The 23,148-nt window shown below is 45.5% G+C and overlaps 1 protein-coding gene across 4 annotated transcripts; it reads right to left on the bottom strand.

Annotated features, from left to right (window-relative positions):
- Positions 1-1,069: 1,069 nt before the first annotated feature.
- Positions 1,070-13,829, bottom strand: LSM2 (LSM2 homolog, U6 small nuclear RNA and mRNA degradation associated). Of its 4 annotated transcripts, none has more exons than XR_014787162.1 (6): positions 13,733-13,829; positions 12,527-12,594; positions 11,772-11,802; positions 7,971-8,030; positions 5,130-5,369; positions 1,070-4,345 (listed from the first exon to the last, which is right to left on the bottom strand). XR_014787162.1 is itself a non-coding variant. In XM_084830539.1 (5 exons), exons 1-5 carry the CDS (start codon positions 13,733-13,735, stop codon positions 5,244-5,246), a joined length of 288 nt encoding a protein of 95 aa, XP_084686665.1. In that variant the 5' UTR covers positions 13,736-13,829; the 3' UTR covers positions 1,070-5,243. The 4 variants fall into 4 exon arrangements, 2 of the variants coding, with proteins under 2 accessions (XP_084686665.1, XP_084686664.1); XR_014787161.1 differs by having other exon boundaries at positions 5,138-5,369; XM_084830539.1 differs by having other exon boundaries at positions 1,070-5,369.
- Between the last annotated feature and the right edge of the window lie 9,319 nt (positions 13,830-23,148).

Genomic DNA, 23,148 nt, shown 5'->3' with positions numbered 1-23,148 from the left:
CCTCATCCAAGTCATTAATAAAAATGTTGAAGAGCACTGGGCCCAGGACTCACCCTTGCTGTACCCCGCTCGTTACCTCTTCCCAGCTTGAGAAGATCCCATTGATAAGCACTCTTTGAGTCCAATTCTGTAGCCAACTGTGGATCCACCAGATCGTTGTTTCATCTAGCCCACTTTGAGCTAGTTTGCTCATCAGGATATCATGGGGCACTTTGTCAAAAGCTTTGCTGAAGTCAAAGTATCAATTTCAGCATTCCACAGCATTCCCACAGTCCACAAGGGAGGTGACCTGATGAAAAAAGGTGATCAGATTCGTCTGGCAAGATTTGTTCTTGACAAATCCATGTTGGCTCCAAGTAATCACTGCAGCATTTTCAAGGTGCTTACAAATGGATTGCTTTATAATCTGCTCCAGAATTTTCCCAGGGATTGATGTCAGACTCACTGGTCTGTAGTTCCCAGGTTCCTCCTTTTTGCCCTTTTTGAAGATAGGGACATTAGCCTTCCTCCAGTCATATGGCACTTCACCATGATTTCTCAAAGATAATGGACAGTGGTTCTGAGAGTTCTGCCAGTTCCTTTATTACTCTAGGATGCAGTTCATCTGGCCCTGGAGATTTGAACTCATTCAAAGGAATTAGGTGTTCCTTGACCATATGCCTATAAATCTCAAGCTGCAATCCTGCCCCTTCAGCCTGTACTTTGCCTTTGCCAGGGGGGATCATAGACCTTTTTTCGGGAAAAGACTGAGCCAAAGTAGGAATTGCACACTTCTGCCTTTGTCATCCGTTATCATTTTGCCATCCTCACTGAATAGCTGAACCACCCATTCTTTCCTCTGTCTTTTACTGTGCATGTATCTGAAGAAAGCCTTTTTGTTGCTTTTAGCATCCCTCGCTAACCTCAGCTCATTCTCAGCTTTAGCCTTCCTGATGCCATCCCTGCAATTCTGTGCTACCTGCCTGTGTACTCTTCCTTTGTTGCTTGGCCTTCCTTCCACTTCCTGTATGTGTCCCCCCCCCCCCCATCATCTCTTTTAATGAAGCCTCATTGGCTTCTTCTGTTGTCTTCCACCTTTTTTTCTTGGAATTGTTTGTAATCGTACCTTCAGAATTTGCTTTTTTAAAAACTGCCACCCATCTTGGACTCCTTTTCTCATTGGAGGTGCTCGCCGTGTGACATTACTTATTGTTCTGAGTTCATTAAAATTGGCTTTCCTAAAATCCAGGGTATGTGTTTGGCTACACTCAGCTTTTGCTTCCTTTAGAACCAAGAACTCAAGTACAACATGGTCACTTTCCCCCAGAGTTCCTGTAACTGCTACTTTATCCACCAAGTCATCTCTGTTGGTTAGGATCAAGTCAAGGATAGCCGATCCTCTAGTTCCTTCCTCCACTTTCTGTAGGAGGAAGTTATGAGCAACACAAGTCAGGAATTTCTTGGAAGGGCCATGTTTTGCAGAATTTGTCTCCCAAGAGATATTGGGGAAATTGAAGTTCCCCATTACTACTACTACATCATGCTTCCTTGAAACATTGGCAGTTTGCTTTCAAAAGTTTCATCCTCATCTTTTCCTTGATTGGGTGGCTGGTAGTAGACTCCGACCACCAGGTTCCTTTCATTCTTTGCTCCATTTATTTTAATCCAGATGCTCTCGATGGGGCTACCAAGCTTATCCTCCTGTTTTTCTGTGCAGAGATATGTATTTTTAACATTTAGTGCAACCCCACCTCCCTTTCTCTCCCTCCTGTTCTTTTTGAACAAGTTATATCCTTCAATTGTATTCCAGTCATGGGAGTCATCCCACCAAGTCTGTTACACCTATCAAGTTGTAATTTCCCTCCTGTATTAAGAGTTCAAGTTCATTGTTTCCCATACTCTGGGCATTTATAGACATCGAACACCATGTGCTTTATAGTCTGGCTTTTTTCCTACATGTTTTTGAAGACTGTTATTGGGCACTATTAGAACTGTTCTCTATGTTGTGGTGCATGTTACTCCCAACTTTACATCTCCCTCCCCTGTGAGATTCAGCTTAAAGCCCTCCTGATTAAGTTCTTCATGCAGTGGCCAAACACATTCTTCCCAGCCCTTGTGAGGTGCAACCCATCCCTTGCCAACAGCCCATCTTCCAGGAAGTATAGCCCGTGGTCCCAGAATCCAAATCTCTCATGTTGGTACCACCTTCGTAGCCAGTCATTCACCTGGAGTATTCTTCTTTCCCTTTCTATCCCTCTTCTAACTACTGGAAGGATGGATGAGAAAACTATCTGGGCCCCAAAGTTCTTGAGTTTCCTTCTCATAGCTTCAAAGCCCAACATGATTTCTTTGTAGCTCCGCTTGGCGGTATCATTTGTTCCCACATGGATGAGAGGAAAGGGATACATGTTAGTGGGCTTTATGAGCATAGGCAACCCTTCAGTCACATCTCTAATCCATCCTCCTGGGAGACAGCATATCTGTCGAGTCAATGGGTCTTCGCAACATACTTGGGTTTCAATCTCACACAGCAAGGAATCTCCTACAACTTCTCTTCTTGTTGTTCTAGGCCTTAGTTTCATTGCCTCTGCTTGACTGAACTTCAGCCTCTTGCTCGCTCTCATGCCAGGTCCCCTGTAATTCTTCCTTTGCAGGCTGTCCTCCAGTCTCATGCTCAAGTACCTGAAAACGGTTCCATAGTTCCACCACTTCCACTGGTGCAGAGTGGCTTCTAGTTCTTCTGCTCCAGTCACCCTTTTCCAAGGAGTATCCTCTACTTCATGTTTCTTTGCTTCAGCATTTCTCTCTTCTGCCTCAGCTTGCTGTTGCTCTTCTACCTTCTGTACTTCACTTTGCTGCTGTAGTTCCACCATTCTAAGAACTCTCCATCTTCTCTTATTCCCTGGAGGGTCAACACTTGCCGCTCCAGTCCTTACTTTTTCTTCCCACAGTGTAATCAACTTGCACTTGTTGCACGTGTAGGTCATATTGATCTCAGGCAAGTAAACAAACATTGCATAGACACTGCAGGTCACCATCACTGGAGAGTCTTTTCCTTCCATAGTCTCTATTCCCTTTTTGTTTCTAGCTTTCGGATTGTACCGGGATAGCCTGTGCTTTGGCCTCTATTTGCTGGAGGTTAACAACAGAGTCCCACTGGTATAGAAGTGTGTGTTAAAAGAAAAAGAAATTTTTAAAAAATACTTACCTGGGAGCAAGTCCCATTGAATGCAATGAACTTCTGATAAGACATATAGTTCGGACCTGTGGAATTTGCACTCTCCAGTTTATTCCCCCCCCACCTTTAAAAATAACCTGTTTACTTCTTTTATATTTAGATTTCTATCCTACCTTTCAATCGAATGATTTCCAAGGCAGCTCCCCTTCCCCAAGTTAATATATGCATGTTCCTCTGGGCCAGGGATGGGGAAAGTGCAGCAAGGTGTCATTGGACTACAACTCCCATCAAGCTTGATCACTGGCTATGCTGGGTAGGACTGATGGGCTTTGCAGTCCAACAGCATATGGAGGGCCACATGTTCCCCACCCCTTCTCTAGGCCAAAGTAGATGAAACATTATTTATGCTTTTTAACAGGGATGGAGGTAGTCTTGTAATGGCAGCCAGCAACTCAGTTTGGTGTTTTGGTGTATGATTTTCCTTATTTATACCTGTTGATCATCCTCAGATTAGGAAAGAGAATTTTCACCAGCACAAAGAACGTGCATGCTTGCAAAATACATGATGAAGTTACTGGTACATGTGGTTATATTGAAGTAAGCTTGTAACCCTTATGCCATGAAGACAGCCTTCAGAAGGTAGGGACAATGACTACTTAAAATCTAGGAAGCCACTGAGTGGGCCTGTCATAGCTCCTTCACTTGCCAATGAGCAGGAAAGGGGGAATAAATTAGCTACATGTTCTTCTTGCGCATCATTGATACAGAACTGTGATTGTATTTTATTTTTTTAAATGACCATTGCTGGGACTATCCGATAGCCAACAACATCTTTTAAACTCAGATCTTTTATTCTTCCAGTTTTAATTCCACGTACCTTTTCCCTTTCTTACCATCATTAAAAAAAAACAGACCCACCCACACCCTACAAATCACGAGCATAACAAATATCAGGAAGATAATGTTGTATTTCTACTGTCTTCGTAGCCACAAAACCAGTAAAGACGTAAAAAAGTGAAGCTTGAGTTTCAAGGGGAGCTGACCCCACAGCACCAACTGGTGGTCCAAAGGAACACAGTAATAGAATCTGTAAGCCTTAGGGCTGCTAGACGAGCCTCTGGGCGGACACTGGATGGAATTAGCACTTAGTACTTCCAGCTCTGGGAAGCTTGCAGATTCCTTATACACCTGTTGGAATACCAACAAAAGTGTGATTTGCAGGAACATGGAGGAGACTAAACCAAGAAGCGCAGAAACCCAGCAGCCTTCATCCCATTCTGTTGGGCAGGAGAAACCTGCAAAGGGCTGGTAGCTAATGAGCAAAGCTAACAATCTGTCACAGTTTGTGGCCGCTGTAGAGTGTAGACTTATTATAGAATATGGAGTACAGTATATAGACTTATAATACTTTATAAGTATTGTAATACGAATAATTGACTTTCTTTTTGCTTGTAAAGCAGCCTTCCCCAACCGGATGCACTACAGCTCCCATCAGTGCAGCCAGCACAGCCAACTGAAGTTGTAGTGCAACAGATCTGGAGGGCACCAGGTTGGAGAAAGGAAGGTTGAACCACGGCGTACATAACATGGCTTATTTTAAACATGAAAGGGGAGTATCAGTCTTCTGCCAAAAAGGGAGTTTTCCACCACTAAACAGTGATACATACTACGCGCATACTTAATTCTGTGATGAAAGGGCCAGTAGTGTGCTTGGAGGTAAAGGGTCTTAGGCACCGTAGAGAAACAAAAAATGTACTACTGCTTCCATGGGGTTAAAAGAAAATGCCGGTATTGTTCATCAAAAGCTGTCCTGAGCTCTGGTGCAAAATGGGAGAAAATATGTCACTGCCAGTAGGGACACAGAAAACCACACTAACACCAACATGCACACACATTCGCTCACCCAACAGGGGTACCCTTGGCATGGATGGGGGGGGGAGGGAGAGAGAGGGAGGGAGAGAGAGACACTCACACACTCACTCTATAGCTGGTTCCCCCACAAAAAAGCTGCTTGTGGCTTCCCTCTGTCCTCCAGCTCCTTCCCAGGCAGGATCGGGCAGAGCGGAGGGAAGAAGAGGACTGAGCATCATTGCTTCTGCTGAAGAGCTTCCTTGCGCGCAGCATCCTGCAGCAGCTGCGTGTCGACCTCATCAGCCGGCAGCTGGACGTAGCGGACAACGGAGCCACGAATGAAGCAGTTCTTGACAGACAGCTGGAACGAGGGGAGAAGAGCATCGGTGCAGTGATTCCAGAGAATCAGAAGTGGACTGGAGAGACCTGGGTTCAGATTTCCCACTCAGAGAGCTTCAGCTATTGAGCAGTATAGAAGCGTGATAAACAGCTATATAAAATGTGCAGCTCACGGGGTAACAGTGCAGTGGGGAAAACAGCAATCCCTGCTGCATCAGAATCACTGGGAGGAGCGGGAGGTTAAAGCCTCCCCTGCAGCAGTCCTGACCACGATCGCTGTCCTAGCCCTGCTACAGCAATGCCGTAGCAATGGGAACAACGGACTTTCCCCCGCTAATCAGCTGGGCAGCGCGTAACGTGGGCAGGACTCACAAGCCGCATGGAGAGCAGCTGGGAGACGCAGGTAGCTCACCTGTGCAATACAGGACTGAGCTATTTGCATATGCTTGTGAACAGTTGAAAAACGTCCAGATTGGCTTTCCCATGTCCTCAATTTATAGGGGCAAGTTCCTGGGGCTCAAATTTGTCTGGGAATGTACGTGCACAAGCTGGAATCCCTTCTGCCTAATCCCAAAAGGAAAGGGGGACTCTCTACAGCAGGCATGGGGAACCTCCATCCCACAGTCCAAATTTGGCCCACCAGATTGGCCCACCCAGCCTGTGGGGCCCCCTGAAACCTAGCAGAGAGGAATTGCTGCTTTTTCAAATCAGTTATCAACAGCAGGGTCTCCCCTGCACGTCGCTCCCCCTTCCAATTGGAATGCCAGTGGGAATCTCTGCTGTTATCTCAGTGGGGGCAGCCCTTAGCACACCGCTCGCTGTCCCAACTGGGAGGGCAATCAGCACAGTAAGTGTTTCGCCCACCCCACATCCCCCACAATGAGCCTCCAAGCGAGGCACAGGCTGGAGGAGCACGCCTCCAGCCGGACCCTCCATCAGGGGAGCTCCATTCAGCCAGGGAGCCTCAGTCAGTGCAGCGAAGCCAGATCCCTGACCAAAGCACCAGCTGGAGGAGCTTCAGCCAACACTCTGGCCATGGCTGCCCCTCGATGTCTTCCAGCCAATGGAGGGCTCGGTGAGGGAATCTCTGACCTCCCACCCAGACAGAGTTCCCCACTCCTGCTCTATAGCTATTCCGCCATACGGACATGCACTCCACACTTACTCAAGGGCTCTTTCTTCACCTCTTGCTTCATATGTTCTAGGGTGAAGCCTGGAACCTTGCCACAAATTTAGCCCATCTTGGTATGGTGGGAAAAGATGGTAGGCTTAGGGCTACTGAAGGGAGACCCCAAGTTGTGCTTTCTTGGTAGCCAGATCCAAAACTTCTATGAGGCACAACAATCTTACATTGGTAGGGCAGCTTCCCTGGAAGGAGATCCCATGAGACTGTTCTCAACTGACTATAGGGATCACAGAGGGACAAGGGAAAGGGACGGAGGTAGTCTTGAAACTATGTAGGGCCCAAGCTACTTAGGGCAGTGTTCAAGTTGCAGGGGGCCAACAAGGGCCCAGCCCTCTATCTTTTGTAACAGCCCCCTTAGTTAATCTTTTTAGAAGGCTACCAGGGGGGCATGGCTTGGCTGAAATCGGCAGGCATGAAAAACAGGACCTTTTTGATGGTGGCCTCATCCCTGTGAACTTCCTTCCACAGGATGTGTGACTGGCTCTCTCTTTGGTTGGTTTCAGACAACCACTGAAGACCCAAATATTTCAATCTGTATTTGGCTGAACAAGGTTGCTGATCTGTAATGTTACTGTTGCTGCTTTTACAGTATATTACACTGGATTTAATTTTACTATTTAAACAACATCTTGCTTTTCCCCCTCAAGAAAAAAAAGAGTCACTCAAAGCAATTTACAAGATATAAAAAAGCATAAACACAATCATTATTTGGGACAAATTAAAAGCAGCAGCAAAAACAAAGACAAAGACCCAAAACTGTCAATACATAAAATTAAGCAACAGCAGAGTCCAATTCTTGCTTAGAGAAATGCTTAACTTGCTGATGGAACACAGCTAAAGAGGAAGATGAGCCAGCCCAGCCTTCCCTGACCTGGTGCGCTCCAGAGGTTTTGAACTGCAACTCCCCACATCTCCCAGTCAGCATGTAGCAGTCCAACACATCCGCAGGGCACCAGGTTGGGGAAGGCTGACCTGATCACATCAGGCAGGGAGTTCCACACACAGGGTGCCCCCACCGGGTTGCAGAAGGCAACAGCACATGCAGGATGCATGGTTAATATTTATGGTTGTTACTTTGTGTTGAATGGTTTATTATTTGATTGTAATGTTTTTATTAATGTTTTATATTAATGTTTTAGCAAGGTACGTTGTGAACCGCTTAGAAATATCTTTAAATATGTTCAGCAGCATATAAATCTATTAAATAAAAAATAATTTTAATTGTGAACTCTCCTGAGAAGACTTCTGGCCCTAAAAAGTGGCATAAAAAAGTTGGCGGAGTTGGGAATGAGACTTGTGGATTTCATTAAGGTGCCCCAATTTCCCCCCTACAATATTCATGTCCTGCTTATGAGGCCTTCTTGGTTAGAAACCAAAAAGAGATACCAATTTCTGCCTCTCAAGCCGTCCCAGCTCCCATCAGCCTATGACTCTTACCATGTGAGGGTATTTCTCCGGATCCGTCACACTGATGTCCGTGAGCTTGATATTCAAGTACTGCAAAGCCAGACAAGAGCGAGAGGGGAGCTAAGCAGCCAGTCGGTTCAACAGTCATACAAGATTTTGCTTATTTATGTATTTAAAGCAATTTTGCCCCCACTCTTTAGCCAAAAAGGTTCCCAGAGCATCAGTAGTAAGATAGCCCCTGCCCTCAGGCTTATAATCAAAAAGACAAGACATACAAGGAAAAGGGAGGAGGAGGAAAAACACAAGCTCAGGCACTTGTTAGAGTTATAGTCAGCACTATCAGCGGGGATGCAAACCATTCAAGGCGCGTAAACTATGTAGGGGCTATATGCATGGCAGATAGATATATTTCAAATGCATTGACACAAGAATAAAGCTGAGGCGCCAAAAGCTTCTTTCCAGCACTGGCATATACAAGCCAAAGAGCTTTCCCCTTTGCAAAGTCACATCTCACGCTAAAAATTTTTGCATCCCTTCAGACAAACAGAGGCTGACGACAAACAGAGGCTGACATTCAAGAGTTCAGTCTCTCAACCAGCCAAAAGGTACCCTAGAGGCTGCTGGCTCCAAGGCCTGCCAGCAGGCAGTGGCTGTTCTGCTGGCATTTGGGAATACACCAGGGGTCTCCAAGGTGGTGCCCGTGGATGCCACTGCAAGGCCAGGCTGAGGCACCCGCCAAGCCATTTTCGCTCCCTGTATAAGCCAATGGAGCGATCCTTCAAAGGCTTGTATAGGGATAGAAAAAGCCCCCTGCCAAAAAACAGCTGGGCAGTGAATTCCTTGGGGCACCAGGGTTATTTCACATGCCAGCAAGGTGATGCTCAAAATCCTACAAGCTAGGCTTCAGCAATACGCGAACTGAGAACTACCCGAAGTACAAGCGGGGTTTCAAAGAGGCAGAGGAACTAGAGATCAAATCGCCAACGTTCGCTGGATCATGGAAAATGCAAGAGAATTCCAGAAAAACGTCTATTTCTGCTTCATTGACTACGCTAAAGCCTTTGATTGTGTGGATCACAACAAAATGTGGCAAATTCTTAAAGTGATGGGAGTACCAGATCACCTTACCTGTCTCCTGAGAAACCTGTACGAGGGTCAAGAAGCAACAGTAAGAACCAGACATGGAACAACCGAGTGGTTCAAAATTGGGAAAGGAGTACGACAAGGCTGCATATTGTCACCCTGCTTATTTAACTTATATGCAGAGTACATCATGAGAAACGCCGGGTTGAATGAATCAGAGGTCGGAATTAAGATTGCCGGGAGAATTATCAACAACCTCAGATACGCAGACGATACCACCCTAATGGCAGAAAGCAAAGAGAATCTAAAGAACCTCTTGTTGAGGGTGAAAGAGGAGAGTGCAAAAGCTGGTTTGAAACTCAACATTAAAAAAACTAAGATCATGGCATCTGGCCCCATCACTTCCTAGCATATAGAAGGGGAAGAAATGGAAGCAGTGACAGATTTTACTTTCTTGGGCTCCAAGATCACCGCAGATGGTGACTGTAGCCATGAAATTAAAAGACGCTTGCTCCTTGGGAGGAAAGCTATGGCAAACCTAGACAGCATAGTCAGAAGCAGAGACACCACCTTGCCGACAAAGGTCCGTATAATCAAAGCTGTGGTTTTCCCAGTAGTAATGTATGGCTGTGAGAGCTGGACTATAAGGAAGGCTGAGCGCCGAAGAATTGATGCCTTCGAACTGTGGTGCTGGAGAAGACTCTTACGAGTCCCCTGGACTACAAGGAGGTCAAATCAGTCAATCCTAAAGGAAATCAACCCTGAGTGCTCATTGGAAGGACAGATACTGAAGCTGAAGCTCAAATATTTTGGCCACCTAATGCGAAGAGAAAACTCCCTGGAAAAGACCCTGATGCTGGGAAAGACTGAAGGCAAAAGGAGAGGGGGACGGCAGAGGTTGAGATGGCTAGATAGCATCACCAATGCAATGAATATGAACTTGAGCACACTCCGGGAGAGAGCGGAGGACAGGAAGGCCTGGCGTGCTATGGTCCATGGGGACACGAAGAGTCGGACACGACTGAACAACTGAACAACAACAAAGTGGGGCTTTTTCTCACCCCATGCAAATGAATGGAGAAATTGCTCCATTCTGTTGCATGGGGACGCGGGGAGAGGAAGAATGAGAAAAAGGAGCCAGAGAGAGAAACAAAGAGGGACTAGAGAGAAAGAAAGAACCAGAGAGGGAGGGGTGGAGAAAGGAAGAGGAGCCAGAGACAGAAAGAGAGGGGGGAGGAGAGAGAGAGGAGCCAGAGATGGGAGGGAGGGAGGGAGGGCAGGAAGGAAGGAAGGAAGGAAGGAAGGGCAGTCAGAGAGATGGGAAGAGAGAGAAGAGCCAGAGAGAGAGAAGCCAAAGTGAGCAGCGCACACACAGGATACACATTTATGCACACACATAAACACAGGTAAGGAGCGGGGGGGCTCCTAACATTTTTTTTGATCGCCCCCCACAACCTCCCTACAGCAGTAAATTTGTGGTGGTGCCTAGGGCACTTTTTCAAAATGCCAAATGTGCCCACAGGCCCAAAAAGGTTGGAAGGCCCTGAAATACACATTTGCAGCAGTTCATAAGTCTGAGTGAGTGAGTGAGTGTGTGTGTATACATACATACATGCATACAGAGAGAGAGAGCGCGAATGAATGAATATTAATGAATATTAATGAATGAATGCAGAATGTTAGCTTTAGGCCTGGTTTACAGATGACACACATCACTTGATTTCTTGACACTTGCCAACTGGCAGCTGAACACCTGGACCAATTCCAATGGAAAGCATGACCTCTGCAATGGCATGGGGCGATACAAGACTTCTCTCTGCGATAGCTCGTTTCTGCATTCAAGCCATTGCTCAATACTGCAGTCATCAACATACATGTGCAAAACCAGCCTCCTCTCATATATGCTTATCTGAATCTTGAGATCATCTGCAGAGACCCTTTGCCAGATGCCCTGCCAAGTGAGGGGCAGGGGGCGGCTTCTAAGGAGAAAACTTTTTCAATGATGGCACCCCAGTTGTAAAATGCCCTCCCCAGAGATGCTTGCCTTACTTTGGGAGTCATTTTAGCAAAGACCTTTTTTATTTTCCCAGGCCTTTTAACATCTTTTTAAAGAATTAAAGTCTTGTTTAGATCCGCTGTTTTATTGTTCTATGGTTGGCCATTGTGTTTTAATATTTTATTGATACTGTAAGCCGCCCAGCAAACACCATTACTGGGAAACATATAAAATTCTGCAGACACAGAAAAGATGGGTAAAGATTTGGAAACTAGTGGTAGAAAGGCATGAGTTTAAGTGAGAATGAAAGATGGAGTTGAGATGATGAGAGAGGCCATTTCTTCAACACTCGAAATGGATTACAATCAACAATCCAACTATTAGAGTAAAACCCGGCTTTCCCCTACCTGGTGCCCTCCATATGTTGGACCATAACCCCCAATGTGACTAAAGGCCATGCTGGCTAGGGATGATGGGAGTTGTACTCCAACACATCTAGAGGGCACCAGGTTGGGGAAGGCTGCCTTAAAATCACAATACAGATGCCCGCTTTTCACAGATTTGCTTCCACACATCCTTACACAGTGGATCATTCAAACAGTGAGCCCCTCGGAGACAGAAATTCACTTGTTTTTCATAAAACCTAGGGAATGAATGTACTTGTGTAATCTAGCCCTGAGGATGGGGCAGAGTATGATCCTTAAAAATACATACTCCAGGAGGGAAGGAAAAAGCTTGGGGGTAATTCCTACCTGATCCACGGAGTGCAGCGTCCCACATATACTGTAAAAAAAAGGGGGGAGGGGAAGACACAATCAAAAGCTAGCCAGGACACATGAGTCCTTTAACAGCAGAGTGTGACCTAGGGCAGCGGTCCCCAACCTTTTTGGCACCAGGGACCAGTTTTGTGGAAGACCATTTTTCCACAGACCGGGGGGGGGGGGGGGTCGGGGGTCCATTTGCATCCTTGTTCTTTGCAGTAATAGGCTATGTAAAGATTTATGCAGAGTGGAGCCAGCCGGGGTCGGTAAGGATTTGGGGGGGGGGGAGCAGATCGCCTCCCCCCCTCCACGGACCCCTGTGGACCCAAGATAAGGGGGTTTCGCACACCCCTACGCTTACCTCCTGCTGTACGGCCCGGTTCCTAACAGGCCACGGACCAGGACCAGCCCATGGCCCGGGGGTTGGGGACCCCTGATCTAGAGTATTAAAGTGGGGAAGGGAACTAGGAGCCATTGCTTCTTTAAGGCAGGGGTAGGAAACTTGTGGCCCTCCAGATGTTTGGGCCTACAACTCCCATCAGCCCCAGGAAGCACAGCCAATGGTGAGGGATGATGGGAGTCATAGGCCAAAACATCTGGAGGGCCACAAGTTGCCCACCCCTGCCTAGGGGAAAAGGGGTGTAGAGGCTGAGAAAAGGGTTAGGAACTGGGAGCCAAGACTCCCAGGTTTTCCAGAGCGAAGCAAGATCTGTCTGCAGCCCAACGACTGCGAATAAAAGACGTACCTCAAGTCATTCTTCAACTCGACCACCACGTCCTTCCCTACCAGGGACTTGAAAAATGAGTAGAAGAGCTGGGGGCAGGGTGGAGATACAAGAGAATGAACATTAGAAATCACAAAGAGAGATCTTAAACTTGGAAACAAGCAAGAACACACACCACTTTTATCACACTTCTCTTCAGGAGGTGGATACACCACAGTACACATATAAACACATAATCCAAAACTCCATCCCTCCCATCCCCCAAAAGAAGGAAAAGTTGCACAACTGCATATTCCATACACTGACTGCTTTTTAAAACTCCCTCTCCAAACTAAGCTAAGGACACACTCACATGCCCTCTTGCATTCACAGCTAGTGGAAGTGATCTCACCTTTATTCACCACAAATTGGCACTCCCCCTATAGCCAACGTTCTGCCCCCGTTCAAGGGGCTCATCGTTTTGCACTAGTGAGCAACAGGCTCAGACTCTTTACCATAAAGAATCTTGTTTGTCCTTATATAAAAATTATTACATGCATCCATGTGCATATATGCCTGCCAACATAGAACAACACTTCTTGCATCTTTTTACTTACAAGAGCAAGTGGCTCCCGGCTTGTCCGTGTTGGTGTTTTTTAGGTTAGATTATTATTGTTGCATTTCAAATTGTTGTTTTACTGGTACTTGCTTTATTAATATAGTAAGCCACTCAGTACTCCTTTTGAAGGATGGGCAGAGTATAGGTATTTCACATACGCAGTAAGTAAATAAGTAAAACTTGATGAAGTGAGACCTAGTCCGTGCCAGCTACCTTATGCCATAATACATGCGTTATTCTTTAAGGAGCCACAAGCCTCTTTGGGAGAGTGTCACCCCTCAAGACGATCTAAAATTAAGTTTAAATTGAGTAAAGAAGTTGGCCGTTTTAAATACATACAGCTACCCTGCCTGCCTACATTTCTAGCCAAAGAGGGGCTCCCTCCTATCTTCAGTACTTAAAAACAGGCCGTCTCCATCAGTACACGCCAACAGCACTAGATCCGCCCCCTGACTTGCAAACAGCTTCTTCGACTGCGAAGGCTGATCCCCCATTGCCCCCCTAAAAACAGATGAATAGCTACCCAGGAGAACAGTCCTATTTTAAGAACAAGGAACAGGCATAACCGCGTCACAAAGGGGGGCCGTGACATCACACACAGACCCCCCCCCCCCCCGCTCTACACTCACCATCGCGGCCGCTGCCACCTACAGCAGCAAAACACCCGCGTGGACCAACCCGCCGAGCCAAAAAGAACTTCCCGGGCCGCGCAGACGCCGTGAGAGCATCTAGGCAAAGAAGGGGGCGGGACAACGGAAACGCTGACGTCAGACGCACTCGGAAGCAAATGGGGCCGAGGGAGCAGATTCGCTCTCTAATTGTGTCATGAATTATTCCGCTACGTCTTAAAGGGGCGGGATGATCACCCGTTGCTCTTTAAGGGCTCAGAGAATATTAAAAGGGAAGCTCTTTCAGATTTGGGGGGGAATTGGCCTATGGCTGTTTCGTGAAGTGGCCAAGACGTGGCATTGTCAAAGGACCTGTATGTGACTAAGCATGCAATTTTGTGCATGTTTAGGCCGGAAAAAGAACGTTGGGAGTTGTAGGGCTTTTTCTCCTGCCTAAACATGCATAGGATTGCACCCTAAATGGCCATTAGCAATGACGATAGCTAAATAGAATGTTAGTTTACAGAGGTAGTATATGTAAATACCAGATGCTGGGATCAAAGAACAGGCTACTGCCTTCATAAACGGATTGTATGCTTCTCCGAGACATCTGAATGCGTGTTGGGACTAGGCCAGAGAATCTTCATTAAGATAATTCTTTGTTCTTACTCATTCAAGGGTGTGTGTGTTTTAAAACAAGCTATTGGTAAATAACCTGCTTTCCTCCCCCACTCAGTTGTCCACCAGAGTTGCAGTTTTTTTTTCCCCTAGTAGAGGGTGTGTGTCTTTAATAAGTGCCTGTTGTTGTTTATTCATTCAGTCACTTCCAACTCTTCCTGACTTCGTGGACCAGCCCACGCCAGAGCTTCCTGTCGGCCGTCGCCACCCCCAGCTCCCCCAAGGCCGAGTCCATCACCTCCAGAATATCATCCATCCATCTTGTTCTTGGTCAGCCCCTCTTCCCTTTGCCTTCCACTTTCCCTAGCATCAGCATCTTCTCCGGGGTATCCTGTCTTCTCATGATGTGGCCAAAGTACTTCAGTTTTGCCTTTAATACCATTCCCTCAAGTGAGCAGTCTGGCTTTATGTCCTGGAGTATCGACTGGTTTGATCTTCTGGCAGTCCAAGGCACTCTCAGAATTTTCCTCCAGAACCACAGTTCAGAAGCATCTATCTTCCTTCGCTCAGCCTTCCTTATGGTCCAGCTCTTGCAGCCATAGGTTACTACAGGGAATACCATTGCTTTAACTATGCGAACCTTTGTTGTCAGTGTGATGTCTCTGCTCTTCACTATTTTATCAAGATTTGTCATTGCTCTTCTCCCAAGAAGTAAACATCTTCTGATTCCCTGGCTGCAGTCAGCGTCTGCAGTAATCTTTGCACCTAGAAAGACAAAGTCTGTCACTGCCTCCACGTTTTCTCCCTGTATTTGCCAGTGATCAATCAAGCTGGTTGCCATAATCTTGGTTTTTTTGAGGTTTAACTGCAACCCAGCTTTTGCACTTTCTTCTTTCACCTTCGTCATGAGGTTCCTCAGCTCCTCCTCGCTTTCAGCCATCCAAGTGGTATCATCTGCATATCTGAGATTGTTAATGTTTCTTCCGACGATTTTAACTCCAGCCTTGGACTCATCAAGCCCAGCACGTCGCATGATGTGTTCTGCGTACTGGTTGAATAGGTAGGGTGAGAATATACAACCCTGCCATACTCCTTTCCCAATCTTAAACCAGTCCGTTGATCCCTGGTCTGTTCTTACTGTTGCTACTTGGTCGTTATACACATTCCTCAGGGGGCAGACAAGATGATTTGGTATCCCCATACCACCAAAAACTAGCCACAGTTTGTTATGATCCACACAGTCAAAGGCTTTAGAATAGTCAATAAAACAGAAATAGATGTTTTTCTGAAACTCCCTGGCTTTCTCCATTATCCAGCAGATACTGGCAATTTGGTCTCTAGTTCCTCTGCCTTTTTTAAACCCAGCTTGTACATCTGGCAATTCTCGTTCCATGAATTGCTGGAGCCTACCGTGCAAGATCCTGAACATTACCTTACTTGCATGTGAAATAAGTGCCACTGTTAGATAGTTTGAACATTCTTTGTGCTTCCCTTTTTTGGTATGGGGATATAAGTTAATTTTTCCCAATCTGTTGGCCATTCTTGTGTTTTCCAGATTTGCTGGCATATGGCATGCATCACCTTGACAGCATCATCTTGCAAGATTTTAAACAGTTCAGCTGGGATACCGTCGTCTCCTGCTGCCTTGTTATTAGCAATGCTTCTTAAGGCCCATTCAACCTCACTCTTCAGGATGTCTGGCTCTAATTCACTGACCACACCATCAAATCTATCCCCGATATTATTATCCTTCCTATACAGATCTTCCGTATATTCTTGCCACCTTTTCTTGCTCTCTTCTGCTTCTGTTAGGTCCTTGCCGTCTTTGTTTTTGATCATACCCATTTTTGCCTGGAATTTACCTCCGATGTTTCTAATTTTCTGGAAGAGGTCTCTTGTCCTTCCTATTCTATTACCTGCTTCCGCGAATTGCTTGTTTAAAAATAATTCCTTATCTCTTCTGGCTAACCTCTGGAATTTTGCATTGAATTGGGCATACCTCCCCCTTTTACCGTTGCCTTTTGCTTTCCTTCTTTCTTGGGCTGCTTCCAGTGTCTTAGCAGACAGCTATCTTGCCTTCTTGGTTTTCTTTTTCTTTGGGACTTTTTTGTTCCCACCTCCTGAACAATGTTGCAAACTTCTGTCCATAGTTCTTCCAGGACCCTATCTACTAAATCTAGTCCCTTAAATCTATTCTTCACCTCCACTGCATATTCATGAGGAATATTAGTGAGCTCATATCTAACTGATCTGTGGGTCTTCCCTATTCTCTTTAGTCTGATTCTAAACTGTGCAATAAGAAGTTCGTGATCTGAACTACAGTCAGCTCCAGGTCTCATTTTTACCAACTGTATAGATGTCCACCACCTTTGGCTACAAGGTGTATAAAGTTGTCTTTTAGGTTGTTGGAAGAGAGTGTTTGTTATGCACAGTGAGTTGTCTTGACAAAATTCTATCAGCCTAGTCCCACTTCATTTTGTTCTCCCAGACCATGCTTGCCTGTAATTCCAGGTGTCGTTTGACTACCCACCTTAGCATTCCAGTCTCCTGTAATGAAAATAACATCTCTTTTTGGAGTCTTAGCAGAAATTCAGTGGATAATGCTTTTATGTACTGGTGAGGAAAGCTGTGCTGATTGAATGGCTGCCGGTCCCACAGCTGTTAAATAGGCTACAACTGTTAAGTTTTGCCAATAAATAAATAAATAAAGGTCCTGTTTGTTATTCACTGCAATGGAAAAGGGCAAGTCAGGCCAAGGCTTGAAGAGGGTGAACAAGAGATGAAAGATAATAGGGTAATATTTGTTGTTATGTCATTCTTTGTTGTTCAGTCGTTCAGTCGTGTCCAACTCTTCGTGACCCCATGGAGCTTAGCACGCCAGGCCTTTCTGTCCTGCGCTCTCTCCCAGAGCATGCTCAAGTCCATATTCATTGCATCAGTGATGCTATCTAGCCATCTCATCCTCTGCCACCCCCTTCTCCTTTTGCCTTCAGTCTTTCCCAGCATCAGGGTCTTTTCCAGAGAGTTTTCTCTTCGCATTAGGTGGCCAAAATATTTGAGCTTCAGCTTCAGGAACTGTCCTTCCAATGAGCACTCAGGGTTGATTTCCTTTAGGAGGGACTGATTTGACCTCCTTGCAGTCTAGGGGACTCGTAAGAGTCTTCTCCAGCACCACAGTTCGAAAGCATCAATTCTTCGGCGCTCAGCCTTCCTTATAGTCCAGCTCTCACAGCCATACGTTACTACTGGGAAAACCATAGCTTTGATTATACGAACCTTTGTCAGAAAGGTGATGTCTCTGCTTCTTACTATGCTGTCTAGGTTTGCCACAGCTTCCCTCCCAAGGAGCAAGCGTCTTTTAATTTCATGGCTACAGTCGCCGTCTGCAGTGATCTTGGAGCCCAAGAAAGTAAAATCTGTCACTGCTTCCATTTCTTCCCCTTCCATATGCCAGGAAGTGATGGGGCCAGATGCCATGATCTTCGTTTTTTTAATGTTGAGTTTCAAACCAGCTTTTGCACTCTCCTCTTTCACCCTCAACAAGAGGCTCTTTAGATCCTCTTCGCTTTCTGCCATTAGGGTGGTATCATCTGTGTATCTGAGGTTGTTGATAATTCTCCCGGCAATCTTAATTCCGACCTGTGATTCATCCAACTCGGCGTTTCTCATGACGTATTCTGCATATAAGTTAAATAAGCAGGGCGACAATATGCAGCCTTGTCGCACTCCTTTCCCAATTTTGAACCAATCGGTTGTTCCATGTCTGGTTCTTACTGTTGCTTCTTGACCCTCGTACAGGTTTCTCAGGAGACAGGTAAGGTGGTCTGGTACTCCCATCTCTTTCAGAATTTGCCACAGTTTGTTGTGATCCACACAATCAAAGGCTTTAGTGTAGTCAATGAAGCAGAAATAGACGTTTTTCTGGAATTCTCTTGCTTTCTCCATGATCCAGCGAAAGTTGGCGATTTGATCTCTAGTTCCTCTGCCTCTTCGAAACCCAGCTTGTACTTCCGGTAGTTCTTGGTTCGCATACTGCTGAAGCCTAGCTTGTAGGATTTTGAGCATCACCTTGCTGGCATGTGAAATGAGCGCAATTGTGTGGTAGTTTGAACACTCTTTGGCGTTGCCCTTCTTTGGAATTGGAATGTAAACTGACCTTTTCCATTCTTGTGGCCACTGTTAAGTGTTCCAAATTTGTTGGCATATTGAGTGCAGCACTTTAACAGCATCATCTTTTAGGATTTTAAATAGCTCAGCTGGAATACTGTCATCTCCACTAGCTTTGTTGTTAGTAATGCTTCCTAAGGCCCACTTGACTTCATTCTCTAGGATGCCCAGCTCAGGTTCAGTGACAACACCATCATGGCTATTAGGGACATTAAGATCTTTCCTGTATAGTTCTTCTGTGTATTCTTTCCACCTCTTCTTAATCTCATCTGCTTCTGTTAGGTCCCTGCCTTCTTTGTCCTTTATCATGCCTGTCTTTGCACAAAACTTTCCCTTGAGATCTCCAATTTTCTTGAAGAGATCTCCAGTCTTTCCCATTCTATTGTTTTCCTCGATTTCTTTGCATTGTTCATTTAAGAAGGCCTTCTTGGCTCTCCTTGCTATTCTCTGGAACTCTGCATTCAGTTGGATATATCTTCCCCTTTCTCCCTTGTTTTTCGCTTCCCTTCTTTCCTCAGCTACTTGTAAAGCCTCATCAGACAGCCGCTTTGCTTTCTTGCATTTCTTTTTCTTTGGGATGGATTGAGTTGCTGCCTCCTGAACAATGTTACGGACCTCCGTCCATAGTTCCTGAGGCACTGTGTCTATCAGGTCTAATCCCTGAAATCTATTCCTCACCTCCACTGTATATTCATCAGGGATATGATTTAGGTCAAACCTGAATGGTTTAGTGGTTTTCCCTACGTTCTTCAATTTAAGCCGAAATGTTGCAAGAAGCAGCTCATGATCTGAGCCACAGTCAGCTCCAGGTCTTGTTTTGCCTGACTGTATAGAGCTTCTCCATCTTTGGCTGCAAAGGACATAATCAATCTGATTTCGATATTGACCATCTGGTGATGTCCATGTGTAGAGTCGCCTCTTGTGCTGTTGGAAAAGAGTGTTTGCTATGATCAGCATGTTCTCTTGGCAAAACTCTATTAGCCTTTGTCCTGCTTCATTTTGTACACCAAGGCCATGCTTGCCTGTTATCCCGGTGATTTCTTGACTTCCTACTTTAGCATTCCAATCCCCTATGATGAAGAGGACATCTTTTTTTGGTGTTCTAGAAGGTGTTGTAGGTCTTCATAGAACCGATCAACCTCAGCTTCTTCGGCCTCAGTGGTTGGGGCATAGACTTGAATTACTGTGATGTTGAATGGTTTGCCTTGGATTTGTACTGAGATCATTCTATCGTCTTTGAGATTGTACCCCAGTACTGCTTTTCCCACCCTTTTGTTGACTATGAGTGCTACTCCATTTCTTCTAAGGGATTCTTGCCCACAGTAGTAGACATGATGGTCACCTGAATTAAATTCGCCCATGCTTGTCCATTTTAGTTCGCTGATTCCCAAGATGTCTATGTTCAATCTTGCCGTCTCATGTTTGACCACCTCCAGCTTAACTTGATTCATTGATCTTACATTCCAGGTTCCTAAACAATATTGTTCTTTACAACATCGGATTTTCTTTTCACCACCAGACACATCCACAGCTGAGTGTCCTTTCGGTTTTGGCCCAGCCGCTTCACTCTTTCTGGCGCTACTTGGAAATTCCCTCTGCTCTTCCCCAGTAGCATATTGGACACCTTCCGGCCTGAGGGGCTCATCTTCCGGCGTCATCTCTTTTAGCCTTGTGATACATTCCATGGGGTTTTCTTGGCAAGAATACTGGAGTGGGTTGCCATTTCCTTCTCCAGTGGACCACATTTTGTCAGAACTCTCCGCCATGACCTGTCCGTCTTGGGTGGCCCTGCACGGCATAGCTTATGGCTTCACTGAGTTACGCAAGCCCCTTGGCCACAACAAGGCAGTGATCCATGAAGAGGTATGTCATTCTACACACACGCAAATGTTCCTCACTGTAGACAGCTGTGCAAATTAATTTATTATTTATTTATTTATTTCATTTCTATACCACCCAATAGCTGAAGCTCTCTGGGCGGTTCACAAAAATTAAGCACTGCGGGTCTAGTCCTCAGAGCCCCCCCCCCCCCCCCCGAGGACATCAGGAGAGCTGGCAGGGAGCAAACAGGCCCTGTGTCACAGAGGCCCACATGGGCTAATACTGGTTACTACAGCATCCTTTCTTCTTATTCAAATATATAATCAGGGAGCAGCCAGCCTGGCATATAGATGGCTACACATGTTCATTTTGCTACTTTTACTTGGTGCTCATTCCCAAGTAAATGTGTTTAGCATCAGGACAGCAGAAACAAACTCCATTTTATTCCTTTAGTCATGACAGTGCTATAATTTGAGTGTAAAATATGAAAGTGCACATGCTGAGTATTTCTTTTCTTTTTATCAGGAGTTGGAAAACAGTGTTTTTTGTTTGTTTTTTGTTTTTTGATATCGTATCAGGAATGTAGAAGCAGTTGTAAAGCCCAGAATTGAGGTGTGGAGAAAAAAAGAGAAATGTTAGCTGTGGTGTAGCAGTTAGAGAGTTGGACTGGGACTTAGAATCATAGAATAGTAGGGTTGGAAGGGGCCTACAAGGCCATTGAGTCCAACCCCCTGCTCAATGCAGGAATCCAAGTCAGAGCATCCCTGACAAGTGGCTGTCCAGCTTCATCTGAATGTCTCCAGTGTGGGAGAGCCCACTACCTCCCTAGGGAATGGGTTCCATTGTGATATTGCTCTAACAGGAAGTTTTTCCTGATGTTCAGCCCTGGCTTCCTGTAACTTGAGCCCATTATTCCGTGTCTTTCATTCTGGGATGATCAAGAAGAGATCCTGGCTTGTAACTGTGCTTTTGGTTTCTTTTTCCTAGGTGCAGAACTTGGCATCTATCCCTATTAAATTTCATTCTGTTGTTTTCTGCCAACGCTCCAGTCTATCCAGATCACTTTGAATTTTGTTTCTGTCTTCCAAAGTATTAGCTATCCCACCCAATTTTGTGTCATCTGCAAATTTGATCAGCATTCCCTGCACCTTCTTCTCCAAGTCATTAATAAAAATGTTGAAGAGCACTGGGCCCAGGACTGAGTCCTGCGGTACCCCACTCATTACCTCTCCCCAGTTTGAGAAGATCCCATTGATAAGCACTCTTTGAATCCGATTCTGTAGCCAGCAGTGGATCCACCAGATCGTTGTTTCATCTAGCCCACTAGGAGCTAGTTTGCTAATCAGGATGTCATGGGGCACTTTGTCAAAAGCTTTGCTGAAGTTGAAGTATCAATTTCAGCATTCCACAGCATTCTCACAGTCCACAAGGGAGGTTTCAAAATCAAAAAATGACATCAGATTAGTCTGGCAAGATTTGTTCTTGACAAATCCATGTTGGCTCCAAGTAATCACTGCATTGTTTTCAAGGTGCTTACAGATGGCTTGCTTTATAACCCGCTCCAGAATTTTCCCAGGGATTGATGTCAGACTGACTGGCCTGTGGTTCCCAAGTTCCTCCTTTTTGCCCTTTTTGAAGAGAGGGACAACATTAGCCCTCCTCTAGCCATCTGGCACTTCACCTGTCCTCCATCATTTCTTAAAGATAATAGACAGCGGTTCTGAGAGTTCTTCTGCCAGTTCCTTTATTACTCTAGGATGCAGTTCATCTGGCCCTGGAGATTTGAACTCATTCAAAGTAATTAGGTGTTCCTTGACCATATGCCTATCGATCTCAAGCTGCAATCCTGCCCCTTCAGCCTGTACTTCACCTTTGGCAGTGGGGTCATAGTCCCTCTTTCAGGAGATTACAGAGCCAAAGTAGGAATTGCGCACTTCTGCCTTTTCTTTGTCATCTGTTATCATTTTGCCATCCTCATTTAATAAGTGAACCACCATTTCTTTCTTCTGTCTTTTATGCACATATCTGAAGAAAGCCTTTTTGTTGTTTTTAGCATCCCTTGCTAACCTCAGCTCGTTCTCAGCTTTAGCCTTCCTGTCACCAGCCCTGCAATTCTGTGCTACCTGCCTGCACTCTTCCTTTGCTGCATGGCCTTCCTTCCGCTTCCTGTATGTGTCCTTTTTTGTTTTCAGGTCATCTCTAAGCTTTTTGTGAAGCCACATTGGCTTCTTCTGTTGTCTTCCACCTTTTTTCTTGTTGGAATTGTTTGTAATTGTGCCTTTAGAATTTCTTTTTTTAAAATTCCCACCCTTATTGGACTCCTTTTTTCGTTAGGCTCACTCGCCATGGGACCTTACTAATCATTTGTTCTGAGTTTATTAAAATTGGCTTTCCTAAAATCCAGGATACACGTTTGGCTACAATCGGCTTTTGCTTCCTTTAGAACCAAAAACTCAAATATAACATGATCACTTTTCCCCAGAGTTCCTGTAACTGCTACTTTATCCACTAAGTCATCTCTGTTGGTTAGGATCAAGTCAAGGATAGCCGATCCTCTAGTTCCTTTGTCTACCTTCTGTAGGAGGAAGTTATCCGCAGCACAAGTAAGGAATTTCTTGGAGGGGCCATGTTTTGCAGAATTTGTCTCCCAACAAATATCGGGGAAATTGAAGTCCCCCATGTAATGGCCCTAGGAGTGTAACCAAGCCACCTGTAGTTTTAGAGGGGCCTAGAGATCCATAATGCTTGGCTTAGGTTCATTATAAGTGCAATTTCCTTGCTAGTGGGCCTCTGAGCATGTGAGAGGCTATGTTTATAACGAGTTACATGTG

Source organism: Heloderma suspectum, chromosome 2, assembly GCF_057233095.1.
Source record: "Heloderma suspectum isolate Gila_16-S chromosome 2, 16-S_ref, whole genome shotgun sequence".
NCBI classification, from domain to species: domain Eukaryota; kingdom Metazoa; phylum Chordata; class Lepidosauria; order Squamata; family Helodermatidae; genus Heloderma; species Heloderma suspectum.
This window is presented reverse-complemented; position numbering and strand designations above follow the sequence as displayed.